We start from the raw sequence: 24,610 nt of genomic DNA, 5'->3' as shown, positions 1-24,610 counted from the left end.
GACACACCCACTCCGCCACGCCATGATGTCATCACACCCATGATGTCATCACAGCATCCAAAAGTTCACTCTAATTTTATGAATCTAATAGTCATTTATTCTATCCTAAGTAGAAACACCAGCATAAGAGAATCCTAAACATGGCTTAACTGTATAGGGGCCCCCAGTTTCAAAATGCTTATCCAGAGAAACATAGGCTTTACTTTTGAGGGTTAACACCTACATGCAAGTAAGGTACTTAATCCAATTGTCACTTTCAAATATTCCCCATCTTTTTACATCATTATATATTGCCTACGCATAGCGTAATCATAAAACCACACACCAAGCTTATCACTTGCTTTGAGCCCAAACGGTCTGAGTCAGCAGCCCAAAAATGCAGCAGCAACAGCAGATGGTTGTCAAGAAGGATGCGGTTAAGAAGGACCGCCGAATGTTCAGTTCCACTGATGACAATGCAATGATGAAGCAAGTTGTTGGGACCCACTCACCCGATGGGCGTGATGTTGAGTTGGGGCCCATTCTTAGTATCATTGAAGAAACGCTCCGACGGGCCATTCCCGCAAACATTGATGGGGTTATTAATGTATGTAAATTTTATTCATCTTAGATGCTTTTTTTTTTGTAAAAGTGGCAATTTGACCTGTTTGATCTGCAACAGGTCAGATTAGGGGTGTCAATCTTGTCGGGTTGACAGATTAAATTGTTCAACCCGAATGTGACATGTATGTTTTATTTGTGTCAAAAACATCAACTCTATCGCGCACAAACTTAACCTTGTGTATCCGAACACAACCCGTTTTACCATTTATCTAATATTGAAGTTGTAAACATTTTAATCGGACTAGTGAGTTGTGAAAGATGGGTTAAACGGGTCATAAATAAGTTGGTGGGTCGACCTGTTTAACTAAATAGGTTAAACAATTCAACCCAAACACAGCCCGTTAAATTAAATAGGTCAACTCAAACACGACCCACTTAAAAAACAGGTTACATATGCCAACCTAAAACATGATTATTTTGTGTTGTGTCAAAAATTGTCACCCCTAGGTCAAACAGAAAGAACAAGTCAATCCGGTTGAAAGTTCCCAGATGTGTATGTTTTATGCATACAACCACCTAAGCCACTTTATTTAAGAAAAAAAAGAATTTATCTATTATGACTGTAGGGCATACAAAATGGGCATATTGATGCATTGGTTGGAGAAGAGAAGGCTGATTTCTCTAGCTTTGAAGATTTTGATGGGTTCCCGGATGGATTGGCTCATGTCATCCATAAAATTTCTTGTGAGGTTAGTATGTATGTAAATTACAATATATTGATAATTAATTGTAGCGATTCCAGCCCGTTTACTAAATATTGGGTCGATTCAGGTTATGTTTTATCCTGCCCAAACGGTTTGTTAAGTTAACCAAAGTTTAATACTTATGAATAGAAACCAGAAACCTCTTAAATGATTATTGAAATAGTGCAACTTCTCTAAACATCCTTGAAACCACTATTTCTACTTTCTAGTAACAAGACTACTTAATACTTTTATTGGCAGTTTTCTTGCAAGTGCTCAGGTGGACTAGACGCGCATGCATCAACAATGGCAATTCTCAACATATTATCGAGCTACCCATGGGAAGCCAAAGTGGTAATCTCATTAGCAGCGTTTGCGGTAAACTTTGGAGAGTTTTGGCTCGTGGCTCAACTATTCGCCACCAATCCGCTTGCTAAATCGGTAGCGTTGCTTAAACAGTTGCCAAACATCATGGAACATTACAAATCAATCAAACCTCGGTTTGATGCTGTTAATAACCTTATTAAGGTTATGTTGGATGTCACCAAATGTATCATTGCATTCAAGAACTTGCCTTATCAGTATCTCCAAGATGACATACCACCAAAGTCAACAGCTTTGACTCATGCTCCCACTGCAGTTTATTGGGCCATCAAGAGTATGGTGGCTTGTGTTTCTCAGCTAACAAGCCTTTTAGGCATGAATTACGAGTAAGTTTTATAAATTTCTCTCTTTAGTTTTTTATTATCAAGAGCTAAAGTTAAATGACCAAATTACCCTTCTTTTAACCTAATTTGAGGGGCTTTTACACCCATCAGTCTTCACAACAATGTGTATTTATCCGATTATTAAAGCTTTAAACAACAAAAACACATTCAAACACCATATCCTATAACTAGAGGTGTGAATTTCTGACACGACACGAACCTAACAAGAAATTCATGGGTTTGGCATAAACGGGTTCAGATCAGTTTCAGGTCAACCCCGTGAACTTGTTTAAATCTTTTATTTTTCTAAAATGTATTTTATGTAATAAATTAAATTGGTTGGGTAGCTTCTGCCAAAATATAAAACTAAAAAGGAAACTAACATAAGATTTTACTATAAGAATGTAATTGTTTTATATAAATTTGTAATTTTTTGTTGTGCAAACGTAAATTTAAAGCTATATATGTGAAAATTATGAGCAACATATCATGCATTATATGATAAAAGCATAAATGCAGGCACATCTCGGCTACCTCTGAGGCATGGGAACTTTCAAGCTTGGCTCACAAGGTTCAGAATATTCATGAGCACCTTAAAGGACTACTCCTTCTTTGCATGCAACACATAGGTTAATTACATTTTTTTTTGTAGTTTTAACTTTTAGATTATAATTGTCCTAAAAATACTAAAAAAAATGAGTTAATGTTCATACATTATGTTGCTACAGAGGAGAAGCAACATGATGAATATTATCTCATGCTCGTGCGAATCTTTGAAGTGCCTCACTTAGACAACCTGAAGATTCTCAAGGCTTTGTTTTGTGCCAAGGATGACATCCATCCACTTCTTGATGGCTCAACAAAAACAAGGGTTTAGTTTTGAATACCCTTTATTAATTTAGAATTTAGATCTTCAATTAGAATTCATCAACTAACTAATTGATTAAAACAGGTTAATGTTGATGTGTTAAGGAGAAAGACTGTGTTACTATTAATATCAGACCTAGATATCTCCCATGAAGAGATTCTAGTTCTCACTCATATCTACAAAGACTCTAGAATCCAACCAGATCTTCATTATGAAGTCGTGTGGGTCCCGGTTGTGGACAATCTGAGGACATGGAATGATTCACAATCACATCAACACAAGCTTGAGCAGCTTCAATCAATGATGACATGGCATATGTTGCATCATCCTACATTGCTAGAGCCAGCTGTCATCAAGTACATCAAACAAGTGTGGCATTTTGAAAAAAAACCAATTTTGGTCGCGTTAGATCCACAGGGGCGCGTGACATCATTAAACGCATTCCACATGGTCTGGATTTGGAGGAATGTTGCTTATCCTTTTACTAGCATGAAAGAGGACGCGTTATGGAAGGAAGAATCTTGGAAACTAGAGTTATTGGTTGACCACATTGACCAATATATACTACGTTGGGTAAGTTAATTTACTTTACTTAGTTGCACTTTATTAGTTTAGTTAAAATTAATAATCATTAGAGCTGTAAACGAAGCGAACAGAACCAAACCGAACGAGGCCTTGTTCGTTTTCGTTCGTTAAGCTTTTATCAGACAAATGGACAGTTCACGAGCAAATAACTGTACCAAATTTCATATTCGTGTTTGTTCGTTAAGGAAATGGATTTGTTTGTGTCCGTTAACTTTTCAAACGAACACAAATAAACAGAAGCAAAAATATATTAATTTAAAAATGAGAGGAAACCGAGATTGTGAGAGAAGCGAACTTAGGGCTAGTGAGTTAAGTTAGTAAAATAATAAAATTAAAAAATATAAAAAAGTTTAAATGTTTGGATAAAAAAACTAGAAAATACAAAATATAAAAGGCCTTTAGTGAACAAACATAAACAAACAAACTTATACAAACACAATATCAAATGTGCACGAACATAAAGGAACAAATGCGGCATTTTATCATGTCCACTCATTTAATTAATCGAACAAACTCCTTGTTAAGGTCCACTCGTTTATTAGCTGAATGGTTCGCTGAATGTTTGGTTCGTTTACAACCCTCAATTAATCATATTAACTAATGTACATTGCTAGATTGATGAAGACAAATGCATATGCTTATATGGGGGAGATGATCTAGAATGGATCAGGAAATTTACAACGATATTATCAAAAACTGCTAAAACCGCAGGTATCCCATTGGAGATGGTTTATGTGGGAAAAAGTGGAAACAAAGAGAGAATAAGGAAAATAGGTACAGCAATCAGTGCAGAGAAACTAAGTCACACGTGGCCTGACCCCACATCCGTGTGGTACTTTTGGACCCGCCTTGAAAGCATGTTGTACTCCAAGATTCATCAAGGAAAAAGTTTTGAAGACGACCCGATCATGAAAGAGGTTATGACCATGATGAGCTTTGATGGGAGCGATAAAGGGTGGGCTTTGATATGCAAAGGATCAAGCGAGATAGCGAGGGCAAATTCGGAATTGGCGATAACGAGTTTAACTGAGTACGATAATTGGAAAGGAGATGCCCAGGAGAACGGTTTTGTCCCGGCTTTAAACACCTACTTGAGTAAACTGCATACACCTCACCATTGCAACCGGCTCATACTTCCTGGGATTAGTGGTGGGATTCCCGAGGTGGTGGTTTGTTCAGAATGCGGTCGGACTATGGAGAAATTCTTAATGTACCGTTGTTGTACCGATTAAGGAGATTGATCATTCAGTTGTTGTTCCAATTAAGTTTTAAATCATGTTTGTTTGTTAGCTGTTGACTTGTTTCTGTTTCAGTATTTGGACCAGTGAGGAGGTGATGCTACATATGTAACACTGGTTCATTGTTTTAAATAAGTATTAACAGTGTGCTATTTATTCTTAATTTCTTATTTCTACTCAATGTACAAGACTGGTAGCAGCTTGCTTTCCCTTTATTAAGTTTAAAGAAGTGCATGACATTCTAATATTATCCCACTATATGCACCATTATATCAAAAACTACTGTAAAAGAACACGCCAACAAAAGATGCAATGACAAGTACTATTGTATCAAGACTGCAAATCATAAAATATAACAAGCTCGCATTCGGTAGTAGCTTAAAAATCTAGAAGTAACTGAGGAAGTACTCTTTCAAGGTGCGTCACTTCAATCTTGTCTCCACCTTCAGCTTCGGCAATAGTAGCAGCTCGTTGGACCGCTTCTGCATTAACAACAATAAAAATAACCTTCATAAGAAAATGAAACAACAAATAGTGGTTAAAATGTGATAATCTCTCCAATAATGTACCAGTAACAAATAGCCTAAGTAATTTACAACTTAGCCTCACAGCATTCGGATTAGCTGCAGTGCACCAACAGTAGATTGTAATTTGAAGTCACATCAACAGCTAGAAGATATTAATTAGGGTTTATGGTTACCGGAAGTAGGCCGGTTCTTCTTCGAGGTTCCTGGTCGTTCCTGCAATGCAAAATGGAATCAGTTACTTAAAAGCAATAATAATAAGAGATAATAATAATAATAATAATAATAATAATAATAGGTAAGAAATTGGATGTGTTTGACCTCAGCCTTGGAAGTATCGGCGTCTTCAATCTTCGCGCGATCAGAAACGGAATTGAGTTGAGTAAGTGCAAAATGCAGTAAATGAATGAAGAAGTTATTATTAATTAGTAATTACCGATTGCCTTCTTGCTCCAAACGAATTTGAATATTGCATTAATCACATCCTGTTAGTTTCATATATACATTAAGAAGAACTGATCAAAACATCACAAAATGTATGGTAATGAGGTTAGGGTTCTATTCTACCTGATCGAAATTGGTCTCCATGGGAGCACAACGATGGATCTTAATGAATCGGTTAATAAACAATTAACAGAAACGACTTTACGGGTAATATTAAGATAACTCATGAGTATCTGAGCAATAGAGTGATCCTGAGGTCGAGAGCTCGAGCCTCTCAACCCCATATCTTTTTGTTTTTATTTTCGTTTGGAAAATATTTGTGTCAAGATTTTGCCAAAATAATAGCATTTGTTCTTCACGTCTTTGCTCCACTTGAGATGATAAATGCAATAAGAAATTTCTGGATTTTAAACCAATATATTTTGAACTTATAAAATTTTGAATTACTAGTTATATATTTAAGTTTAACATCATTTCAACTAGTATGATCAATAAAATGACCGGCTAAAAGATATGTTGAGTTTTCAAAACACTAACAGGTGAAATTAAATTTGTATTTTCTTTCTAAAATGATTCATTTCAATCCAACTTCATTTTGACCGAAACTTATTTTGACTAGGACCAAATTGATGTTTTTTTATAAATGACATATTATGACCCAAACTAGGGGGTGAGCTTTTCAAACATGCTTATTTGATTTTTGAAAAGCAAAAACGTTTTTGAAATAAGCAAATAATTAAGATTTAAAAGCTCATCTAAACAACCCTAATATTTCTCAAACCCCATCTTGACCCCAAGGCCAGCCCAATAGTGGAGTTGGCTAAAGCTAATGCTTGAGGCCCACCAAAAAATTAAGACCTCCGTTTAATAATTTTAGATATTATATATTTACATAATTGAATATTAAATATATATATATATATATATATATATATAAAACATCTGTGTATGCCGGCGTGGTGTTTTAATTTACTGTTATGTCCTGGTTCTTTATACCACTTCCACGCAGGATCGATTCTTGGTAAGGGCTTTTTCCTTTATTTTTGTTGTTTTATAGTCAATTTTTAATTTTGTTGTGTCTAATTATTATGCACCTGTATAGCTTGAATTTGTATTATGTATTAAAACTTTATAATTTGGATACGTCGGTAAATAAAGACAATCCACCGTAAGAATGGATTGTTCGCTTATACAAGCGAACATGTCTTTACACATTTATAAGAGTTAGTGTTATCTCAAAATCACCTTTTAATATGGATATATGTTTACCTGTAGTTCTGGTAGTATACCACTTGTGTTGCAAACAATAATGGCTGATATCGCACCAAAACCGTTCATCACTTTGGAGAAGTTGCTTCCGCTAATGTCATAATTTCTGTCTTTGTTTGATCTTCCTTTAAGAGAATATCAACATAGCAATCCAAAAGAGCATCAAACATTAACATAATAAAATGTACACTTGTAACCAAAAGGCTAACATTTAACTTAGGTAGGACTTTATTTAGGGTGCTACTAAACGTACGCCCTTCTCACAAACTTGTGGGTAAACCCCAATTATCCCTCTCACAAGGGGGGTATGTAAAGGGGGTGCGTTTAGACACACCCATTATATATACTTCCTGAATTTCATCGTAGTGTAGGAAGCTAAACGTCTCGTTTAAGGAAATCCAAATGATCAAAGTAGATCTGATAAAGTAGGCAAAGGGTTCAGGTTAACACTATATATGTGGTTTTTTTTTTGTTTGGGTCATGTTAGGTTGAGCTTAAAGTTCCTTTAGTAGTTTTTAGGGATTACCCAACCTTGAAAACTAGTTAAGAATTTACACTAGACTCCTTACATAGCAAAAAAGATGACACCTACCATCTCGAAATAGTACCACAAGAAGAATCATAATATAAGTGAAGGTTAGAACCACAGAAATTCCTAACCATCTTCTCATTGATGACAACGTAGGAACCAAAAGTGCGAATACAAAGTAGGCAACACCGGTTATCACTATGAAACATTGTAGTCTCAAAGGTGAATCACTAAATTCTGAATTGATTTCCTGCAACCATTAACTACCGTTACGTTTGACCAAGCATTGTTTCAAATTAATCACAGTGATAATACCTTAAGGGCTTTCCCTCCAAGAAGTAAGAACCCCATGTTCCCGAGAAGAAGGATCGAAAACTGAAGAACCCAGGTTACATAATACATTTCCCTCCCTTTACAAGTTGAAAACATACTATTAGAAAATATTAATATTAAGGTAGTTGGTTCAAGTATAAGTGACAATAATTTCAAACCTCTAACTTTAAAATTGCATTTTTATCTCAAATTGGTCAAAGTATTAGAAAATATTAATATTGTTTAGGGGGGAATGGGTGAAGTTTATTTTACTAAATGGAGCTCATCCATTTATTGTTCACAAACTCATACTAGCAAAAGGACATAATTTTAGTTTAAGTTCAAAGTTGTGTGACATAATTTTAGTTTAAGTTCAAAGTTGTGTGACAATCCACCGTAAGAATGGACAGAAATAACCAACCAAAAAGATAGCCCATAAGATCTCAGTATCTAATAAAACGTTTTCCATCGACAAAATGAAATTCAGATAAGAGCCAGTTAGCGTAGGCCGTAAATAGCCCCACAACTATCAAGCTAGTAATGCCCCAGGTCCATCCTAGAGGCACCAACATCAGGTTTGAAAAGCTTAATATGTATCCACAGTTGAAACTTGTTATTAGCAGTAAACCAACTTGACCAAACGAGTCTGCAATGTACAAGTGAATGGATATTCATGACTATTCATTAATGAACACAAATGAAATAATTGATAATATAAGTATATAACTCTATGGCTAAGTGAACATGACCATGGTCGATGGTGTGGGCCGATTCTAGATCTTTAACTGGACCAGGACCGCCTTTTAGTGGACTTGTGGGTTCGACTTGTAGTGATCTGCCGGCGCTGTTTGCTTCTGAGTCCATTGTTATAAACAAAATTCAAGATTCAGAAAATGTAAGAACCATTATGGTAGGTAGTTGTAGAAAGTTATGAATTTAAGGTTGATTTTTTACTTAGGCCTGCCAATTATTATTTAATTAGTAATTTGGTTTCCCCGGTGACTAAAAGACTAGATGATTTTGACCGTTAATGTTTCTTTGATTAAAATATTGTTGAATTTAACCGGTGTAGGTGCCTCCTTTTGATTTATAATTTTTTTTTTGTGGTGTTGTTGTGAACGGCGATTTATATTTTGGCTTGTGATAAATTACCCTGCCAATATAAAACGATATATAATGCTAAAGTGCAATACAAATCAGTTGATTCTACTAGAAAATACGCCATTTTTCTATGAAAATTTTGAACTGATTTCTTACCTCATATATTTTCAACAAATCTCCAACAAACATAAATAATTGATTAACCAGACGTTCGGGGTATATCGGTTGTTCGTATGGTAGAAAGTTCGTTTATGTTCGTCTGTTTACTATATGAACCGGACACGGACAAAAAGTTTTGTTCGGTAAGCTTAACGGACGAATACAGACAAAGGTTTCGTTCGTTCAATAGTGTTCGTGAACGTCTGGTAATGTCCGTCTGATAACGTCTGTTTAATAGTGTGTGTGTGTGTGTCAATTTAAATTCCTTGAAGAATGAAGAAATTGAAGATTGCTTCTCGTGAAACACTTGAAGTTTGTGGATTTCGAACACCAAAACATTATTTTGATATGATTATGTGTTTTGGTTACTATGTTAAGTTTAAGTATTTTTGGATATCATATGGTGTAATGTTCATTAGTGTTTATGTCAAGTATTTTGATATGTTCGTGTTTGTTTGTTCATTAACATTCATTAGTGTCCACTGGTGTTTGTTTGTCCATTAGCGTCCGTTAGTGTTCGGTTGCCCATTAGTATCCGTTAGCGTCCGTTTACAATACTAGTGAGCGGACACTGACAAACTTAATTTCTTAATGAACGGACACGGACACGAATTTTCGTTCGGTAGGGTGTTTGTGAACCGTTTGTTTGTCCGACAAAAGCTTAACAGACGAACATGAATAATGTCTCACCTGGTGGTTGTTCAGTCCACTTACAGTCCAATAAATAAACCATAATTGTGCCACAATGTTACAATAAAATAGCAACGACACGTTATTCCATCAAAAAAAACGTTGCTAAAATGGTGGGTCCAGAAAATTTAGCCAGTGGGTGAAAAAAAAAGTTTAACCTAGAACAAGTCAATTCAAACTAAAACAAGTCAAACCAAAATGGGTCGGGTCAAACCAAAACGGGTTGAGTAAAAAATTTACATTAAACAAACTACGTATAGAAATGTAAACAATAAATTTCATTAAAGATAAACAAAATACCTATTACAATTGACCTCTACATGAGTTGATCTTTTGAAAACGGTTAATTACAGTTTCATTCGTAACACATAAAGATGCTTCTTTTTCAACACTACAAATTACGCAAGCATTCAAAAATCTTCACCAATTCGATTAAGTAAATTTGTCTTTATGATCTTCATTTCCGAAAAACATCTCTCAACCATTACGGTCGCAATAGACAAAACTAATGTTAACTTTAATAATCGATAAACCAAATGAAAAGAAATATGTTTCCTTGTTTCCACCATACCTTTAGCAAGATCCGTAATACCTTTCAGATTAGCAAATCTTTCATCTTTTCGCACACTATCAATGTACAAACCAAGTTGAGATGCAAGAACAATTTTGTCCACATTATCAAAATCATATGGATAGAACTCACACAATCTCATTAACTTTAATGCATCAAACTTGGAAAATGAATCATACGGATTGAAAGCCAACATTGTTTGAAGTAAATCCGTGTTAATCTCTTTAAAACGATTACCGAATTCTTGACTTTACGTATCGACAACACTGTGGAAACAATAAAAAATATAATAATGTTGATTGGTGATTGTGTACCTTTGTTTTTTGGGTCTATAACCAGTGTCAACGTCAACATGTGAAGCCGTATCACCGTAAGCTGTTCGCATCCCACTAATTCCAAATTTTCAATTAAAGTGCTTGAGCAATTAAGTAATATGGGCTTAATTATTATTGTTATAACAAAATTAAATTTGGGCTTAAAAATTTTGGGTTAAAATTTAAAAAGTTAAGTATGGGGCACTAAAAGAGTTAAGAATTGGTCACTAAAAGTTTTTTGTATGGGTCACTTAGGTCGTTAGACCTAATATATTATAAATTTATAAAGGAAACTATGGACTTGAGTTGGTGCAAACGCTCCCCTGGCCGAACACTGGATCCGCCCTGTGCTAAATTACGACAAACTTTTGTCAGTATATACGTTTATTAGTTATACTTCCAACTATTTCTTCAGGAAATATTATATTTTGAAATATTATAATATAGATATTAAAAGTTAGGGTAAAGTTAAAATACAAAGGACAACAAAAATGAGAATGGTGAGAAGGAATCTAATCCATTGATCTTAGATTTGGATGATGGAGATAAATTCAAGAATAAAAATTGAATAAAAATAGATGAGAAGGGCATGAAGATAATAACCCACTTATGAAGACATTCTCTCTCAACATGCAAGACACATGTCAATTCATCTATCATTTTAAAACGTCTATAACTTTTTCATACGACATTTTTTTAAAAAAAAATTTTACCATAATAACAAGCGTTTTTTTATCTTTAATATGAATATCATATTGTTATATAAAAATAAAAAAAAAGTTGGTGGGTTTTTTATATTGTGTTATTAGGTTGTTCATTGTGTTTTTAATTGGGTTTTTCTATGCATTGTGTTATATATTTCGATCATTGTGTTTTTCAATTGATACTCATATGAAAGATAAAAATTAACACAAAGATTACGTCATTGTGTCTTTTGTGCTTCATTGTGTCTTTGTTTGTCTTTATACTTATCTTTGTGTTTTAGTCATTGTGATCAATATTCACTTAATTTAAGAAAAAGAGTATTATGTTGTTTGTGTATTACGTTCAAGGCATTGTGTAATATATAGATTCCATTGTGTTTTATGTTTCAGGTCATTGTGTTATACGTATTTAACATTGTGTCTTACGTTTCAGGCCATTGTGTTATACGTATTTACCATTGTGTCTTACGTTTCAGGGCATTGTGTTATACGCATTTACCATTGTGTCTTACGTTTCAGGCCATTGTGTTATACGTATTTACCATTGTGTCTTACGTTTCAGGCCATTGTGTTATACGCATTTACCATTGTGTCTTACGTTTCAGGCCATTGTGTTATACGTATTTACCATTGTGTCTTACGTTTTAGGCCAGTGTGTTATACGCATTTACCATTGTGTCTTATGTTTCAGGCCATTGTGTTATACGTATTTACCACCTTGTCTTACGTTTCAGGCCATTGTATTGTATCTTATGTTTCAGGCCATTGTGTTATACGAATTTACCATTGTGTCTTACGTTTCAGGCCATTGTGTTATATGCATTTACCATTGTGTCTTACGTTTCAGGCCATTGTGTTGTTATATGCATTTACCATTGTGTCTTACGATTCAGGCCATTATGTTGTTATATGTATTCATTATTGTGTTTTACGTTTCAGGTTATTGTGTAATATACATTCATCATTGTGTTTTATGTATTAGATAATTTGCTAGAATTTCTCATTATATATATATATAGAAACATGATCAAATATATTTTACTCTTAGCATGAAAACGGTGAGAACCAATTTGTTGTTATTATTAGGTTTATTTTTATAGGTGTTTGATGTTACTTTTTGTTCGTATTTGCTAATTTTCGATTATGAGACTTTATAAGTATTTGCTGATATTATTTTGTTGTTATTATTAGATGTTTTCTTTTGCTGTTATAAGTATTTGTTAGTATTTGTTGTTATTATTTTGTTCTTGATTTTGATTCTTTTATTGTAATTTTTAGGTTCTTTTATTTGTTATTATAAATCATTGTTTATGTAGATTGGTATTGTAGTTGATTTGTTTCTTACGTTCTCATTTTTTTTATAAATTGGTATTATTTCCTACGTTCTCATGTTAAGATTAAAATGTACATGAACCTTCCCATATATGTATATATATATATATATATACTATTGCACAACGGTGTTATTAGTATTTTAAAAAAACACAATGATCAGATGGAAGACACAATAGCGAAAAATACAATAACAAACACAAAGACACAATGACGTAAAAAGACACAATGACGTAAATTATTTTTTATTCTTATATAACAAAATTATACTCATATTAAAGGTAAAAAAACGCTTGTTATTATGGTGAAATTTATTTTTTTTTAAAATATCATATGAAAAAGTTATAGCCGTTTAAAAATAATTGGGAATTAAAATGTGACTTGCATGTGGAAAGAGAAAATGTGTTATACCATTTTTCCTTTGGCCCCTACATGACACATGCCAACTAATTATGGCTTCTCATCCTTCTCATTTTTGTTCCCTTTTGTATAATAACTTGGCCCATTAATTTACTTTTATTATCTTAAATATTATGCTATTGTCCAAAGTTAAATAATAAATATTAACATTATCATAATATTATTATTTGTATTATTGTTATAATTTTTTTTTAATAAACGTCATTCATATATAAAATTTATCATTACCATTAGTAATAAAAAGTACTGTAATAAAGAAGTTGCCTTTATTGTAAAATTGTTGGACAGATCCGTTCCTCAATTTTGTAGAAAAAGGCAGAGGAAAATCATAGGAAATCATTTTCTCACGAGCATTTTCCATGCAAATTATTTTTGTTGGAAGCTCACTTTTCCGACAAAATCTTTGGCCAGGAATCGTCCAGTTTTTTGGTAGTGACGTTTTAAATTCTCTATTAGTTTTTCTTTGTTTCGTGTCTTGCTTGGGGAATCAAAGACTCGATCTTAGGATTCATAGAAGATATTCATTATTTCAGTGACACCACAAAATTATTTTGTAGCAACATTACCAATCTTTGGTCTCTCTCCATACTTATTTACCCAATTTTATTTACTTTTTATACATGTAGAGTGAAGCCAGAAAACATGTGAATGAAGGAAGAAGTTTACAACTTGGTTATTCTATTACATGAATATACTTATTTTTTAACTACAGATTTTATAATCAAGTTTATATACTTTTCTATATAATATAAAAATTTATCTCTAATATTGGATGATATCATCCTCAAAGGTCGTCTCACCTCATAAAATAAAAAAAAGTATATACTAGACGCTTATGATTCTTGTAACAGATTATAGAATGTAATAAGGAGGAAAACATACATATACACAGAGGTAAAATACATCATAGGGATATAAGTAAACCATTCTTGTTTGCATATATGTATAAATCACAATGAAACACCAAAGCTATAATTTGATTGACATACCTAGTTTACTCATATGAAGAAAGTAATTGGGGTTACATGTATGTCATCGTCATCGTACTCAGTATATCCTACCAATAACAAAGTTATGGTAGGGTCTGAGGAGGGTAAGAAGTATACAACCTTACCTCTACCTCATAGGGATAGAGAAATTGCTTTCGGTGAGACCCCCGGCCAATTGGTGCACGTACCTGTAACATTCCGTTTTTCGCTCGGTTAATATAATAATAATATTTGATGTTATGAGATGAGCTTGTGTTGGGTTAAGTCTTATGAGTAATGGACTTGGGTTATTAAAGGAAAGGTCGTGGGCTTAAGCCCACTACCTATGATATATAAACCATAATTACCCATTAATCCATTCATTTTTTACATATTCCATACACCATCCGAAACACACACTTAAGCTATCTCCCATATTTCTCTCTTTCTCTAACAGAAACCAAGAAGAAGAATCGATCCCGACCCGAGGTAATGATAGTATGATATTGTACGGATCCAAACCCGCTAGATATAGTCGCGAAACGACGAGCCGACACCCTCAACCGTTAAAGTCACAAGATCCGGATGGAATCGGGTATAAACCGGTCAAAAGATGAGCTTAGGGGTCACCCTAGCTCAGATCTGGATCGAACGGGACGAAAAACGGTGAAAACGGTGCGAAAATACGTTTTTCCGGCCACCGCCCATTTTTTACAGCGATGGCTGCGCCAGAAAAGGTGTACGAGGTAAGGGAATGTCAGAGAATGTTTCTGATATTCTCTAACCTAACCCTAATTCGTTAGCAAGGAAATGACGAACTAGCAGTAATTCGTTAACGGGGGGATGACGAACTAGCAGTGATTCGTTAAGGGGGGGATGACGAACTAGCATTGATTCGTTAAGGGGGAAATAACGAAGTAACACTAATTCGCCATGACCATTTGTAAGGCCCCGTTACCGGTAGCCCTACTTTCGTGTTGGATTTACTCATAATCGCAGTTCTAAATATCAGAGTTAATTAAAACATTCGCGGAATATAAAAGCTTTCATAAAACATTTCATAACAAAATACGTCTTGTCTTAAAACATCATTTTGTCTTTCAAAATAAACGAAACATTAAACTTAAACGTCTTGAGTCTTCCGATGCCAGCCTCTTATTCAGTATCACGTGTCTCCTCAAGCGAGCTGCCTCATCCTACTCACCTGCGTGCATACTAAAAGTCAGCTACACTGAGTGAGTTCTAGTTAATCATACACTATGCAATACACATAAACTTATATTCTTCCATTCATACTTTCATACTTTCATACTTTCATACTTTCATACTTTCTTTTGTATTAACTTACTTTCATATCTTACGTTATAAAGAGCATTACGCCCTACATTCCTCGAGTATTATTAGGGCTCGGTACCCTCCTTCCTCGAGTATTATTAGGGCTCGGTACCCTCCTTCCTCGAGTATTATTAGGGCTCTGTGCCCTCTTTCCTCGAGTATTATTAGGGCTCGGTTCCCTCTTTCCTCGAATATTAGTAGGGTTCGGTTCCCTAGTTCTCGAATATTAGTAGGGTTCGATTCCCTCTTCGTTACCGTACATCCATCCTTTCCTGCTTTTATTAACTTTATCACATTCATACACATAAGCATACATATCATACTTACCTTATACTTAGCGTTACAACCTGACAGTACGTGCAATATCCGAAGATCGTTCACGTACCGTCAAGCCATCATTCATACATATCACATTATTCACATAAGGCATACACTTATCTCTTAGGATAAGTGTATTAACAAACATATCGAGTATGCACACAGCCCCGAAAACATAACACATAAATGGGGCTAGAAACTCACCTGAACACGGTTACGTTCACCGTTAATCGTAATCCCTTTCTTCAGTTGTGCACGGCTGACTATATAACAAGTATACGTATCAATTAACTATCACTTCTCATATCATCTTTCTAGTCTTAACTAGTACCCACAACGAACAGGGGTCCGGGGGCAGCGCCCCTGGCAGCGGGGTCTAAGGGCGGCAGCCCCTAGCAGGGTCCAAGGGGCAGAGCCCCTGGCTGGGGTCGAGCTGCCAGGTCAGCTTGGAAAAATTTTATTTACATTAACTGTCTTAACACATTTTCCATTAGGTTTTTAATTTATTTTCTAAGCGAACTTAACTTTAGGCGAAGTTAAACCTTAAGCGAACTTAACTTTAGGCTAAGTTAAACCTTAAGCGAACTTAGCTTTAGGCGAAGTTATCAGTTAGGCGAACTTGGCCTTAGGCGAAGTTATCAATTAGGCGAACTTGGCCTTAGGCGAAGTTACCAGTTAGGCGAACTTGGCCTTAGGCGAAGTTACCAGTTAGGCGAACTTGGCCGTAGGCGAAGTTAAGCCTTGAAGGCGAAGTTAAGCTTTGAAGGCGAAGTTACCGATTTGAAGGCGAAGTTGCCCAGTTCGCAGGCGAAGTTGCCCAGTTCGCTACGGGTTTGGTTTTTATCACGCATTTTGGCGATTTTAATACCCTTGTTATGGTTCGACATCACCCACTAACGTTCCTTAACCATTTCGTTCGTATATATATATCCCGTATAAACTATAAAGCTTGGATCTTTAAGCTTAAGGACATTCAATAAAACATAAACTTTAAAGGTCAATAACATACCTTTTGTGCTCGTTTGGATCTCGTTTAACTTGTTTAATCACAACTAATCGTTTACTCTCTCTCAGATCTTGCTCGTTTATGGTGTGGGTGTGTTTGGAGTGTGTAGAGATTATGATGGAAATGAAATGAGGGTTTAGGGTTTTAGCTTGGTTTAGGGGATATTTATATCTCTTAAAGCCCATGGACCTAAGGCCCATTCTCATTTAACCCATCTCAATTAATCTAAGTCCATGATCCGTTCTTTACTCGATATTAATTAATTAATAACGCGAAATCACTAAACGTAACTTTCTTTATTCAACATTATAAATTTTAGGATGTTACACCATTCGTTAAGGGGAATAACGAATTAGCAGCAGTTCATTAAGACCAACTTATTATGAAGGCCAGTTCGTTAATAAGACCAATTCGTTATCTGGATTAATTCGTTATATAAGCCAATTCGTTAAGAAATAACGAAGGAGGCAAGGAGCCTCCTTCGTTAACGAGCTGGATAACGAATTAGACATTGAAATAATGACAGAAAGGTCCCTAGACTTATAATATAATGGATTAATAAAGAAGCCCTTGAACTTTTGAGTTAGCAATAAAATAATAGTTAAGAACTCTAATGAAAAATGTGTTAAGACCGTTAATGGAAATAAAATTTTCCCAAGCTGACCTGGCAGCTCAACCCCAGCTAGGGGCTCTGCCCCTTGGACCCTGCTAGGGGCCGCCGCACCTAGAACCCCGCTGCCAGGGGCGCTACCCCCGGACCCCCGTTCGTTGAGGGTTATAACTAGACTAGAAACGCGATATAAGTTGTTATAGTTAACTGATACGTGTAATTGTTATATAGTTAGTCGCGCACAACTAAGGAAAGGAATAACAATTAACGATGAATGTAACCGAGTTCAGGTGAGTTTCTAGCCCCACTTCCTTGTTATGTTTTCGGGGCTGTGTGCATACTCAATGTGAACGTTAATACACTTACCTTAAATTGTAAGTGTATGCTATAATGATTGATGTGATAGTATGTAAGAATGTTATGAATGAATGTCTGTCGGTGTGTGAATGATCTTCGGATATTGCGCGTACCGCCAAGGGAATGATCTCCAAGTGGTTATTAGTGTGTGTAAATGTTATGATGTAACTTGGTTATTATGTAAATGATGTAATGGCAGAAAGTGTGTTGTAGACAAGTAGAGGTAGAGTGTGATAGAAGTGGCAAGGGTCTAGTAAGGGTGTTAGTGGCATAACGATAGTACGTGGTAGGGTAAGCCTATACGTGCCTTCGTTATTAAGTGGCATAACGTGAGTGCGTGGTAGGGTAAGCTTGTACGTACCTTCGTAATTAAGTGGTATAACGTGAGTACGTGGGAGGGCAAGCCTCTATGTGCTTCCGTAAACAAGTGGCTAGGACGTAAGGGGCAGTGGAGAGGTTAAGCGATAAGGTGAACAAGTTAGACAGAGGACCACATGTCTTTGGACACGTATATAATTGCATGTAATGGTTGTATGGTAAGTTGCTTGATTAACTAGAACTCACTCAGCGTAGCTGACTTTTAGTATGTGCGCAGGTGATCAGGCTAAAGATCTAACATGAGGATGGCACATGGCATGGATTGAACGGGCTGGCATCTGAAGATGGAAGAAACGATGATTTAAATATGATGTTTTATGTTACGGTTTTAAAGAAAATATTGAATGTTTTGTAATGAATAGTTGAAGTTAATGTTTCCGCGAAAAGTTCTAATTAACTCTGATTTGTGAGAACTGTGTTTATGAGTAAATCCGACGTCAAAGTAGGGCACCGGGACCGGGCCGTTACAGTACTCTTGTCTTTCGGCTATCAACGCCACCACATGATGCCAAATTAACTTTCCGCCACTTTTAACGTTATTTTCACAAGATTAGTAAAATAACGTCAAAATTTTTGCAATTTCACTTTTGCCCACCCGAGCGTTCACACATATATACATTATATGCGCGCACCGCAAACAGGGAGTTTGGGGATACATGTATGTAGCATGTGTATTTTACACATACTTAACCACATTAAAATTAGAGTGGGTTGTAATTTTGTCTATGTGGTTTCTTCAATTTTGTCATTTCCATCTAAAAAGTCCTTACGACCATTCTCAAGGTTTCTAAAAGTTGGAATTTTGCGTCATGTCACAAACTCTGTCAATTAATTCTTTCAACTTGAAGGGCACTTTAGTGTTTTTCTTAACTCGTATACAAGTTCTTAATGTTGATGGTACAACGATATAGCTGATTAAAATACAACCAATTAAAATAATCATAAAAGAAAACAAAAGGGTCTCTCTTCTCAACTAGGGATGTTTGTGTAACATTCTACTTTTGATAATAATAAATAAAAGAATATCGTTTATTTAACAGTGTGTTATTATTTAGTTAAGTTAAATAATAATAATTGAGTGTGAGCTTGGACAATAAAATATGGAATAAGGGATGGTGATGGCCTTAGGGGTATTTTAACACCCTTAAACCTCCCTAAAACCGTAAACCCTCATTTGTACATTTGCCTCCATACACACTCAAAAAACACACACGAACACTCTCCTTAAATCCAGATCCAAATCTGAGCCAAAAGAGGGCAGATTCTTGTTCAAGCATCACCAAACAACTAGTAAAAAACCTAGATTAACGTGTTAAATCAAGTCCAAAGCAAAACCGAGCCATAAGAGGTACATTTATAGTTTAAAGGTCATGTATTTTGTGTCAGTTTGCCAAACGCTTTAGTAGGTTGATGAATCGGACCTCATGTTGTTAGAAAAACTTACACTTTGTAATAAACAAGTTGTTTGGGATGAGTCGGGACGAACTAGTGACGTTCAGACCAAGTTAAAGTAAGAAAATGAAGTTGTTATGGCACATAACTCGTTTCATAAGTAAAACGGACATAACGGGATGTAAGAAAGTGATTAGAATGGATAGGCGTGAAAAAACATATTCGAATTGAGTTCTAGAGAAAATCGATACGTTTGGAGGAAAACGAATCGAATCGAAGTGAAATTAATCGAATCGAATTGAAACTGTCACACCCCGACCAAAGGCGGCGGAACATGCCGGGATGCGACGGATTGCCCATAAGCGCATGACACTATTTAAAGCGACAACATTTAACAAAATTCATTTAATTTCACAACAACAAAATGTCACATAACATACTTGTTCATACGATAAACATAACAAAATATATCAAATAAAATGTTGTTCATTTTACTAATATCCTAAAGGTCTTTGATAGTGTTTTCTTCCACGATCTCGAATCAACCTAAATGCAAACCTGTAACATTGTATAAAACAAAGCTTATCAACACAAAGGTTGGTGAGTAATTCATAGTTTGGACAAATATGTATATAATAAGAAATGCCACAACTTGTATACGAAACAATAAATAAAAGCAATAATTTGAATAATAATGAGGTCGCTAATAAGAATAAATTAGCGGCACCGTCTATAAAAGAATAACAAATAGATTCGGATTTCCAATGAGATCGTTAATAAGAATACATTAACGACGCCATGCTATAAGAGAATACTAGATAGTTCACGGATTTATGAATCAACCCTCCAAAAGCGGTAGACACATTAGCATGTAAGCATAGAACACCAAATCGAGCATTTATTTAAGTAAAGTATACAATAACGTTTGTGGTTTAAGACTCAAGTATAAAGCATTTAATTTGAATAACTATGCAATGTCACCCCCAAAACGAAAGATGGAAAAAGGGGTATGAAAGTACTCACGTTCAAGTAATAAACTTGAAAGATGGATGATTTGAATTTTAATCGGAACGACGGGTTTAACGAATGAAGTCTAAAATAAAAGAAGTCTTGTATTAGGAAAATTGTCTTGAAAGTCTTTAAATAAAATAAATGTTTAGAAATGTAAACAATTAAATTTCAAGGTTTAAAATGTAACTATTTAAGAAATTATAACAATAGTCCTTTTAAAATATAAGTTTGGTCGAAACAGGGTCAAAGTATCTAGCCTTAAATTTACTCAACCTATGTTAAGTAATAAGCTGGGTAAAATGCAAGAATGCAAGTCCCTTTATAAAATAGATAATAAAACGGGTTTTAACGAGTGTTCGGGTTATTGGTTCGGGTCTTGAAAATTGGTCAAACCCGAAGTCAACTTTCCAAAATATTAAATGTTATGGAGAACTCATAAAAATCAAGTAATACTTAACCAAGTATGTAGTTTTATTGTTTTAGAAATAACAACGTACGTTAAGCAAGTGTTCGGTTTAGTCGGTCCAAACTTTGTTATGAAATCAAGTTGGATCCAACATTTCCAAGTATTTAAGAAATAATTAAAATCAGTTTATAAAGTATTTTTAAAGTTTTATACAAGTCTTGATATCTAAAAACACACTTGTGTGTCTTAAGCGAGTGAAAGTCGGTTTAGTTCGGTTTGGTTCGGTTTCCATCTCACAATAAGTTCAAAGATGGTTGCCACATGCCCAAATATCAAAGAAATTGTATAATAATTTATAAATGATGATACTTTAGTTTTACAAACAAAAAGTTAACAATAAAGTCTTTAAACAAAAGTTCGGTTTTCGGTTCGGATCTTGTTTCGGGTTAAGACCGAGGTTAGATTTCACAAACCCATAACCATAGAACTTATAAAAATGATTTTAGTAACTTAAATCCAACATAAAGTATGTTTAAACAATTATTAAACAAAACTAGTAAACAAGTTCGGTTTATGGTTTGGAGCTATTTACGGTTAAACCGAGGCTAGTCTCTTCAAATCCATAACCATGGAACTTCATAAATATGATATAAAAAATAAAATGAGCAGAAGTTAAGCATGATTAATATGTATAAACAAGTTATATAAGTATATATATATATATATATCAAGGACCACGAAAGTCCCCCATGTAGCGTTGCCTTACGAGGTCCGTCACTCCACCGATCGAGACCGGGGAAGGGACTACCAAAGATAAAAAGAGGTGTATATTATATATATGTTGTATAACAAGCTTCAAGTATTAACAAGTTGATTAAAATGAAAAACTATGGTTAGTTTGACTTGGGAAGTCAAACTACCAAGAATATGAAAAACAAGAACAACCTTTAGATCTTAAGAATTGAGACAGGATTTGGAGTAAGAGCAAGTGTAAAAATGAAGGAGATGGGTGAGTATATATAGGGTAAGGATCAAGGGTTATTTCTAAGGTTCTCTTTCATGTTTGCATGCATATAGGTTGGTTAAACAAGCAAGCAAAGCACAAAACAACAAGGAAAACGAAAATAAGTTGCAGATGCCACTAGGCGTCGCGCGACCAGTCCCCTGCCCTAGCCGCGCGGCGCGGCGTGTTTGGGGTGGGGTGGGTTGGCCCAGCTCGTCGTGCGTAGTTTGTTATGCGTCCCGGAAGTTCGTTTTCGATGTAATTTGATTGTTTTAAAGGCGTTTTCGAATCTGTAAAAGGGGTTTTTCAAATTGAACAAACAAGAATGATTTAGTAACATAAAAACAGATATTTTATATATTTGAAATGTTCGGTATATAAATCGGGTCGGTTTACAACATAAAAACAAATACAAGATAACCCGAATTTGACAAATATCACAGTATCCCCTACTTTAGGAAATTTCGTCCCGAAATTAAGTTGATGACGATGATGCAAATAAGTGTGGATACTTTTCCTTCATTGTGTCTTCTCGTTCCCAAGTAAACTCTGCGTCACGCCGTGATTCCCATCAAACTTTGACTAACCGAATATGACTACGCTTGGTTTTCTTCTCATTGTGATCTATGATCTCAACAAGTCGTTCAACAATGATCATCAACTCATCGACATGTACTTCGTCGAGAGGTATATGGAGATTACCCTCGGCTAAGCACTTTTTAAGATTTGAAATATGAAAAGTCAGATGAACACCGATAAGTTATTCCGGTAGTTTGAGTCGATAAGCTACCTTCCCAACACGTTCAAGAATTTTGAAAGGACCAACGCAACGAGGAGCTAGTTTACCCTTCTTTCCGAAACGGACTACCCCCTTGCAAGGAGATACTTTTAGAAGGACAAGATCGTCAACAATAAATTCGATCGGTTTTCGCCGTTTGTCGGCGTAACTCTTTTGACGACTTCTAGCGGCTAGGAGGTTCTTACGGATTTGATCGATCACGTCTGTGGCTTCTTGGACCATTTCGGGTCCCGTGATTTGAGCTTCACCGATTTCGTAATCGGGGAATGACATTTACAACCGTAAAGAGCTTCAAAAGGAGACATCTTGATGCTAGAATGATAACTTTTATTATAATAAAACTCGATGAAAGGAATGTGAGTATCCCAATTCCCACCGAAATCAAGAACACATGCTCGTAGCATATCCTAGAGTGTTTGAATTGTACGTTCGGATTGATCGTTCGTTTGAGGATGATAAGCGTTGCTATGATCGAGATGTTTTCCCAAGGTTTCTTGAAGTGAGCGCCAAAAATTAGAGGTAAAACGAGCATCGTGATCGGAGATGATAGACAATGGTAAACCGTGTCAGCACACAATTTCCCGAACATAGATTTGAGCAAGCTGCTCGACACAATACTTCTCGTGGATTGGGATGAAATGAGCAGATTTGGTTAAGCGATTGATGATCACCCAAATACTATCGTTGCCTTTTTGGATATTTGGTAGTTCAGTGATAAAGTCTATAGCAATGTCTTCCCATTTTCAAACGGGAATCTGTGATTGCTCGAGTAAACCAAAAGGTCGTTGGTGTGCGGCTTGACTTTTGAGCAAGTAAGACATTTAGATACAAACAAAACTACCAAAAGTTAGCACGCAGATCGGAATACATCTTATCCACACCAAGATGAACGGGATACCGCGAATTGTGAGCTTGGTCGAGTATACAAGTACTAAGGTCATCGCGATCAGGAACTCACAAACTATTGAGAAAGTACAAAAGGCCATCGGGTTTGGTTTCGAGTTGAAGTTCGGCTCCACATAACATTTTGTCGTACATGTTACCTTCTTAAACTGAGGTACACTAAGCTTGGAAGATACGAATTTGAAGATCGGTTTGAACAACAACGCTTAGAAGTAGAGCTGATTGAACATTAACCTTTCAACTTAGGGCGTCGACGAAAAATTCGCTTTACCGGGATGGTAGCGAATTTCGCAATCGTAATCACTAAGTAATTCGGCCCATCGTCGTTGTGACATTCGTCAATTTCAGGTCTTGTTTGTATTCGTTCATGCATTGCTTTATGTTGTAAACCGACCCGTTTGGTAAACTGGAACTCATGATATATAAAATAATTGATTTTTATGTTACCAAATTGTTCCCATTTGTTTAATTTCAAAAACCCATTTTACGGATTCGAAAACGGCTTTAAAACGACTAAAATACATCAAAAATGAACTTCCGAACGCGAAACGAACCACAACAAGACGAGCTGCCCCCCCCTTGGGGCGCTCCCGTTCTCTTCATGAAAAAGAAGGATGGTTCGTTTTGTATTTGAATTGATTATCGTGAACTTAACCAGCTTACTATTAAAAATTGTTATCCTTTGCCACATATCGACGACTTATTCGACCAACTTCAAGGCGCAACTTGTTTCTCCAAAATTGATCTTCGATTGGGTTATCATTAATTGTGTGTTCGCAAAGAAGACATTACTAAAACCGCTTTTTGTACTCGATATGGACATTTCAAATGTTTGGTTATGCCCTTCGGGTTGACAAATGCACCCGCGGTATTTATGGACCTCATGAACCGCGTTTGTAAACCATCCCTTGATAAATTCGTTATTGTCTTCATTGATGACATTCTCATCTTTTCCAAATCCAAAGCCGAACATGAACATCATTTGCTTTCCATTCTCGAGCTCCTTAGAAACGAATATCTATATGCCAAATTCTCCAAATGCGAATTTTGGCTCGAGGAAGTTCAATTTTT

General features: G+C 35.5%; 2 protein-coding genes and 1 long non-coding RNA gene across 3 annotated transcripts; 1 reads left to right on the top strand and 2 right to left on the bottom strand.

Moving 5' to 3' along the window:
- Window positions 1-310: 310 nt before the first annotated feature.
- Window positions 311-4,845, top strand: LOC143577576 (protein SIEVE ELEMENT OCCLUSION B-like). Its single transcript, XM_077061367.1, has 7 exons — window positions 311-586; window positions 1,170-1,292; window positions 1,548-1,996; window positions 2,513-2,622; window positions 2,722-2,864; window positions 2,946-3,434; window positions 4,061-4,845. The coding sequence occupies exons 1-7, from the start codon at window positions 377-379 to the stop codon at window positions 4,676-4,678; spliced, it is 2,142 nt and encodes a 713-aa protein (XP_076917482.1). The 5' UTR covers window positions 311-376; the 3' UTR covers window positions 4,679-4,845.
- Window positions 4,846-4,932: 87 nt separating this feature from the next.
- On the bottom strand, window positions 4,933-5,796 carry LOC143577580 (protein MHF2 homolog). The gene is made up of 6 exons (XM_077061370.1): window positions 5,776-5,796; window positions 5,645-5,693; window positions 5,530-5,603; window positions 5,385-5,424; window positions 5,254-5,307; window positions 4,933-5,166 (listed from the first exon to the last, which is right to left on the bottom strand). Exons 1-6 carry the CDS (start codon window positions 5,794-5,796, stop codon window positions 5,063-5,065), a joined length of 342 nt encoding a protein of 113 aa, XP_076917485.1. The 3' UTR covers window positions 4,933-5,062.
- A 1,125-nt stretch (window positions 5,797-6,921) lies between these two features.
- On the bottom strand, window positions 6,922-7,930 carry LOC143577587 (uncharacterized). The gene is made up of 3 exons (XR_013143140.1): window positions 7,766-7,930; window positions 7,514-7,700; window positions 6,922-7,046 (listed from the first exon to the last, which is right to left on the bottom strand). It is a non-coding gene; the product is annotated as an uncharacterized LOC143577587 (long non-coding RNA).
- Window positions 7,931-24,610: the final 16,680 nt, after the last annotated feature.

Source organism: Bidens hawaiensis, unplaced genomic scaffold (genome assembly GCF_021521415.1).
Source record: "Bidens hawaiensis isolate Kalapana, Puna unplaced genomic scaffold, B.hawaiensis_p1.1 tig00028739_1, whole genome shotgun sequence".
Classification (NCBI taxonomy): Eukaryota; Viridiplantae; Streptophyta; class Magnoliopsida; order Asterales; family Asteraceae; genus Bidens; species Bidens hawaiensis.
Note: the sequence above shows the minus strand (reverse complement) of the source record. Positions and strands in the feature narration are given on the sequence as shown.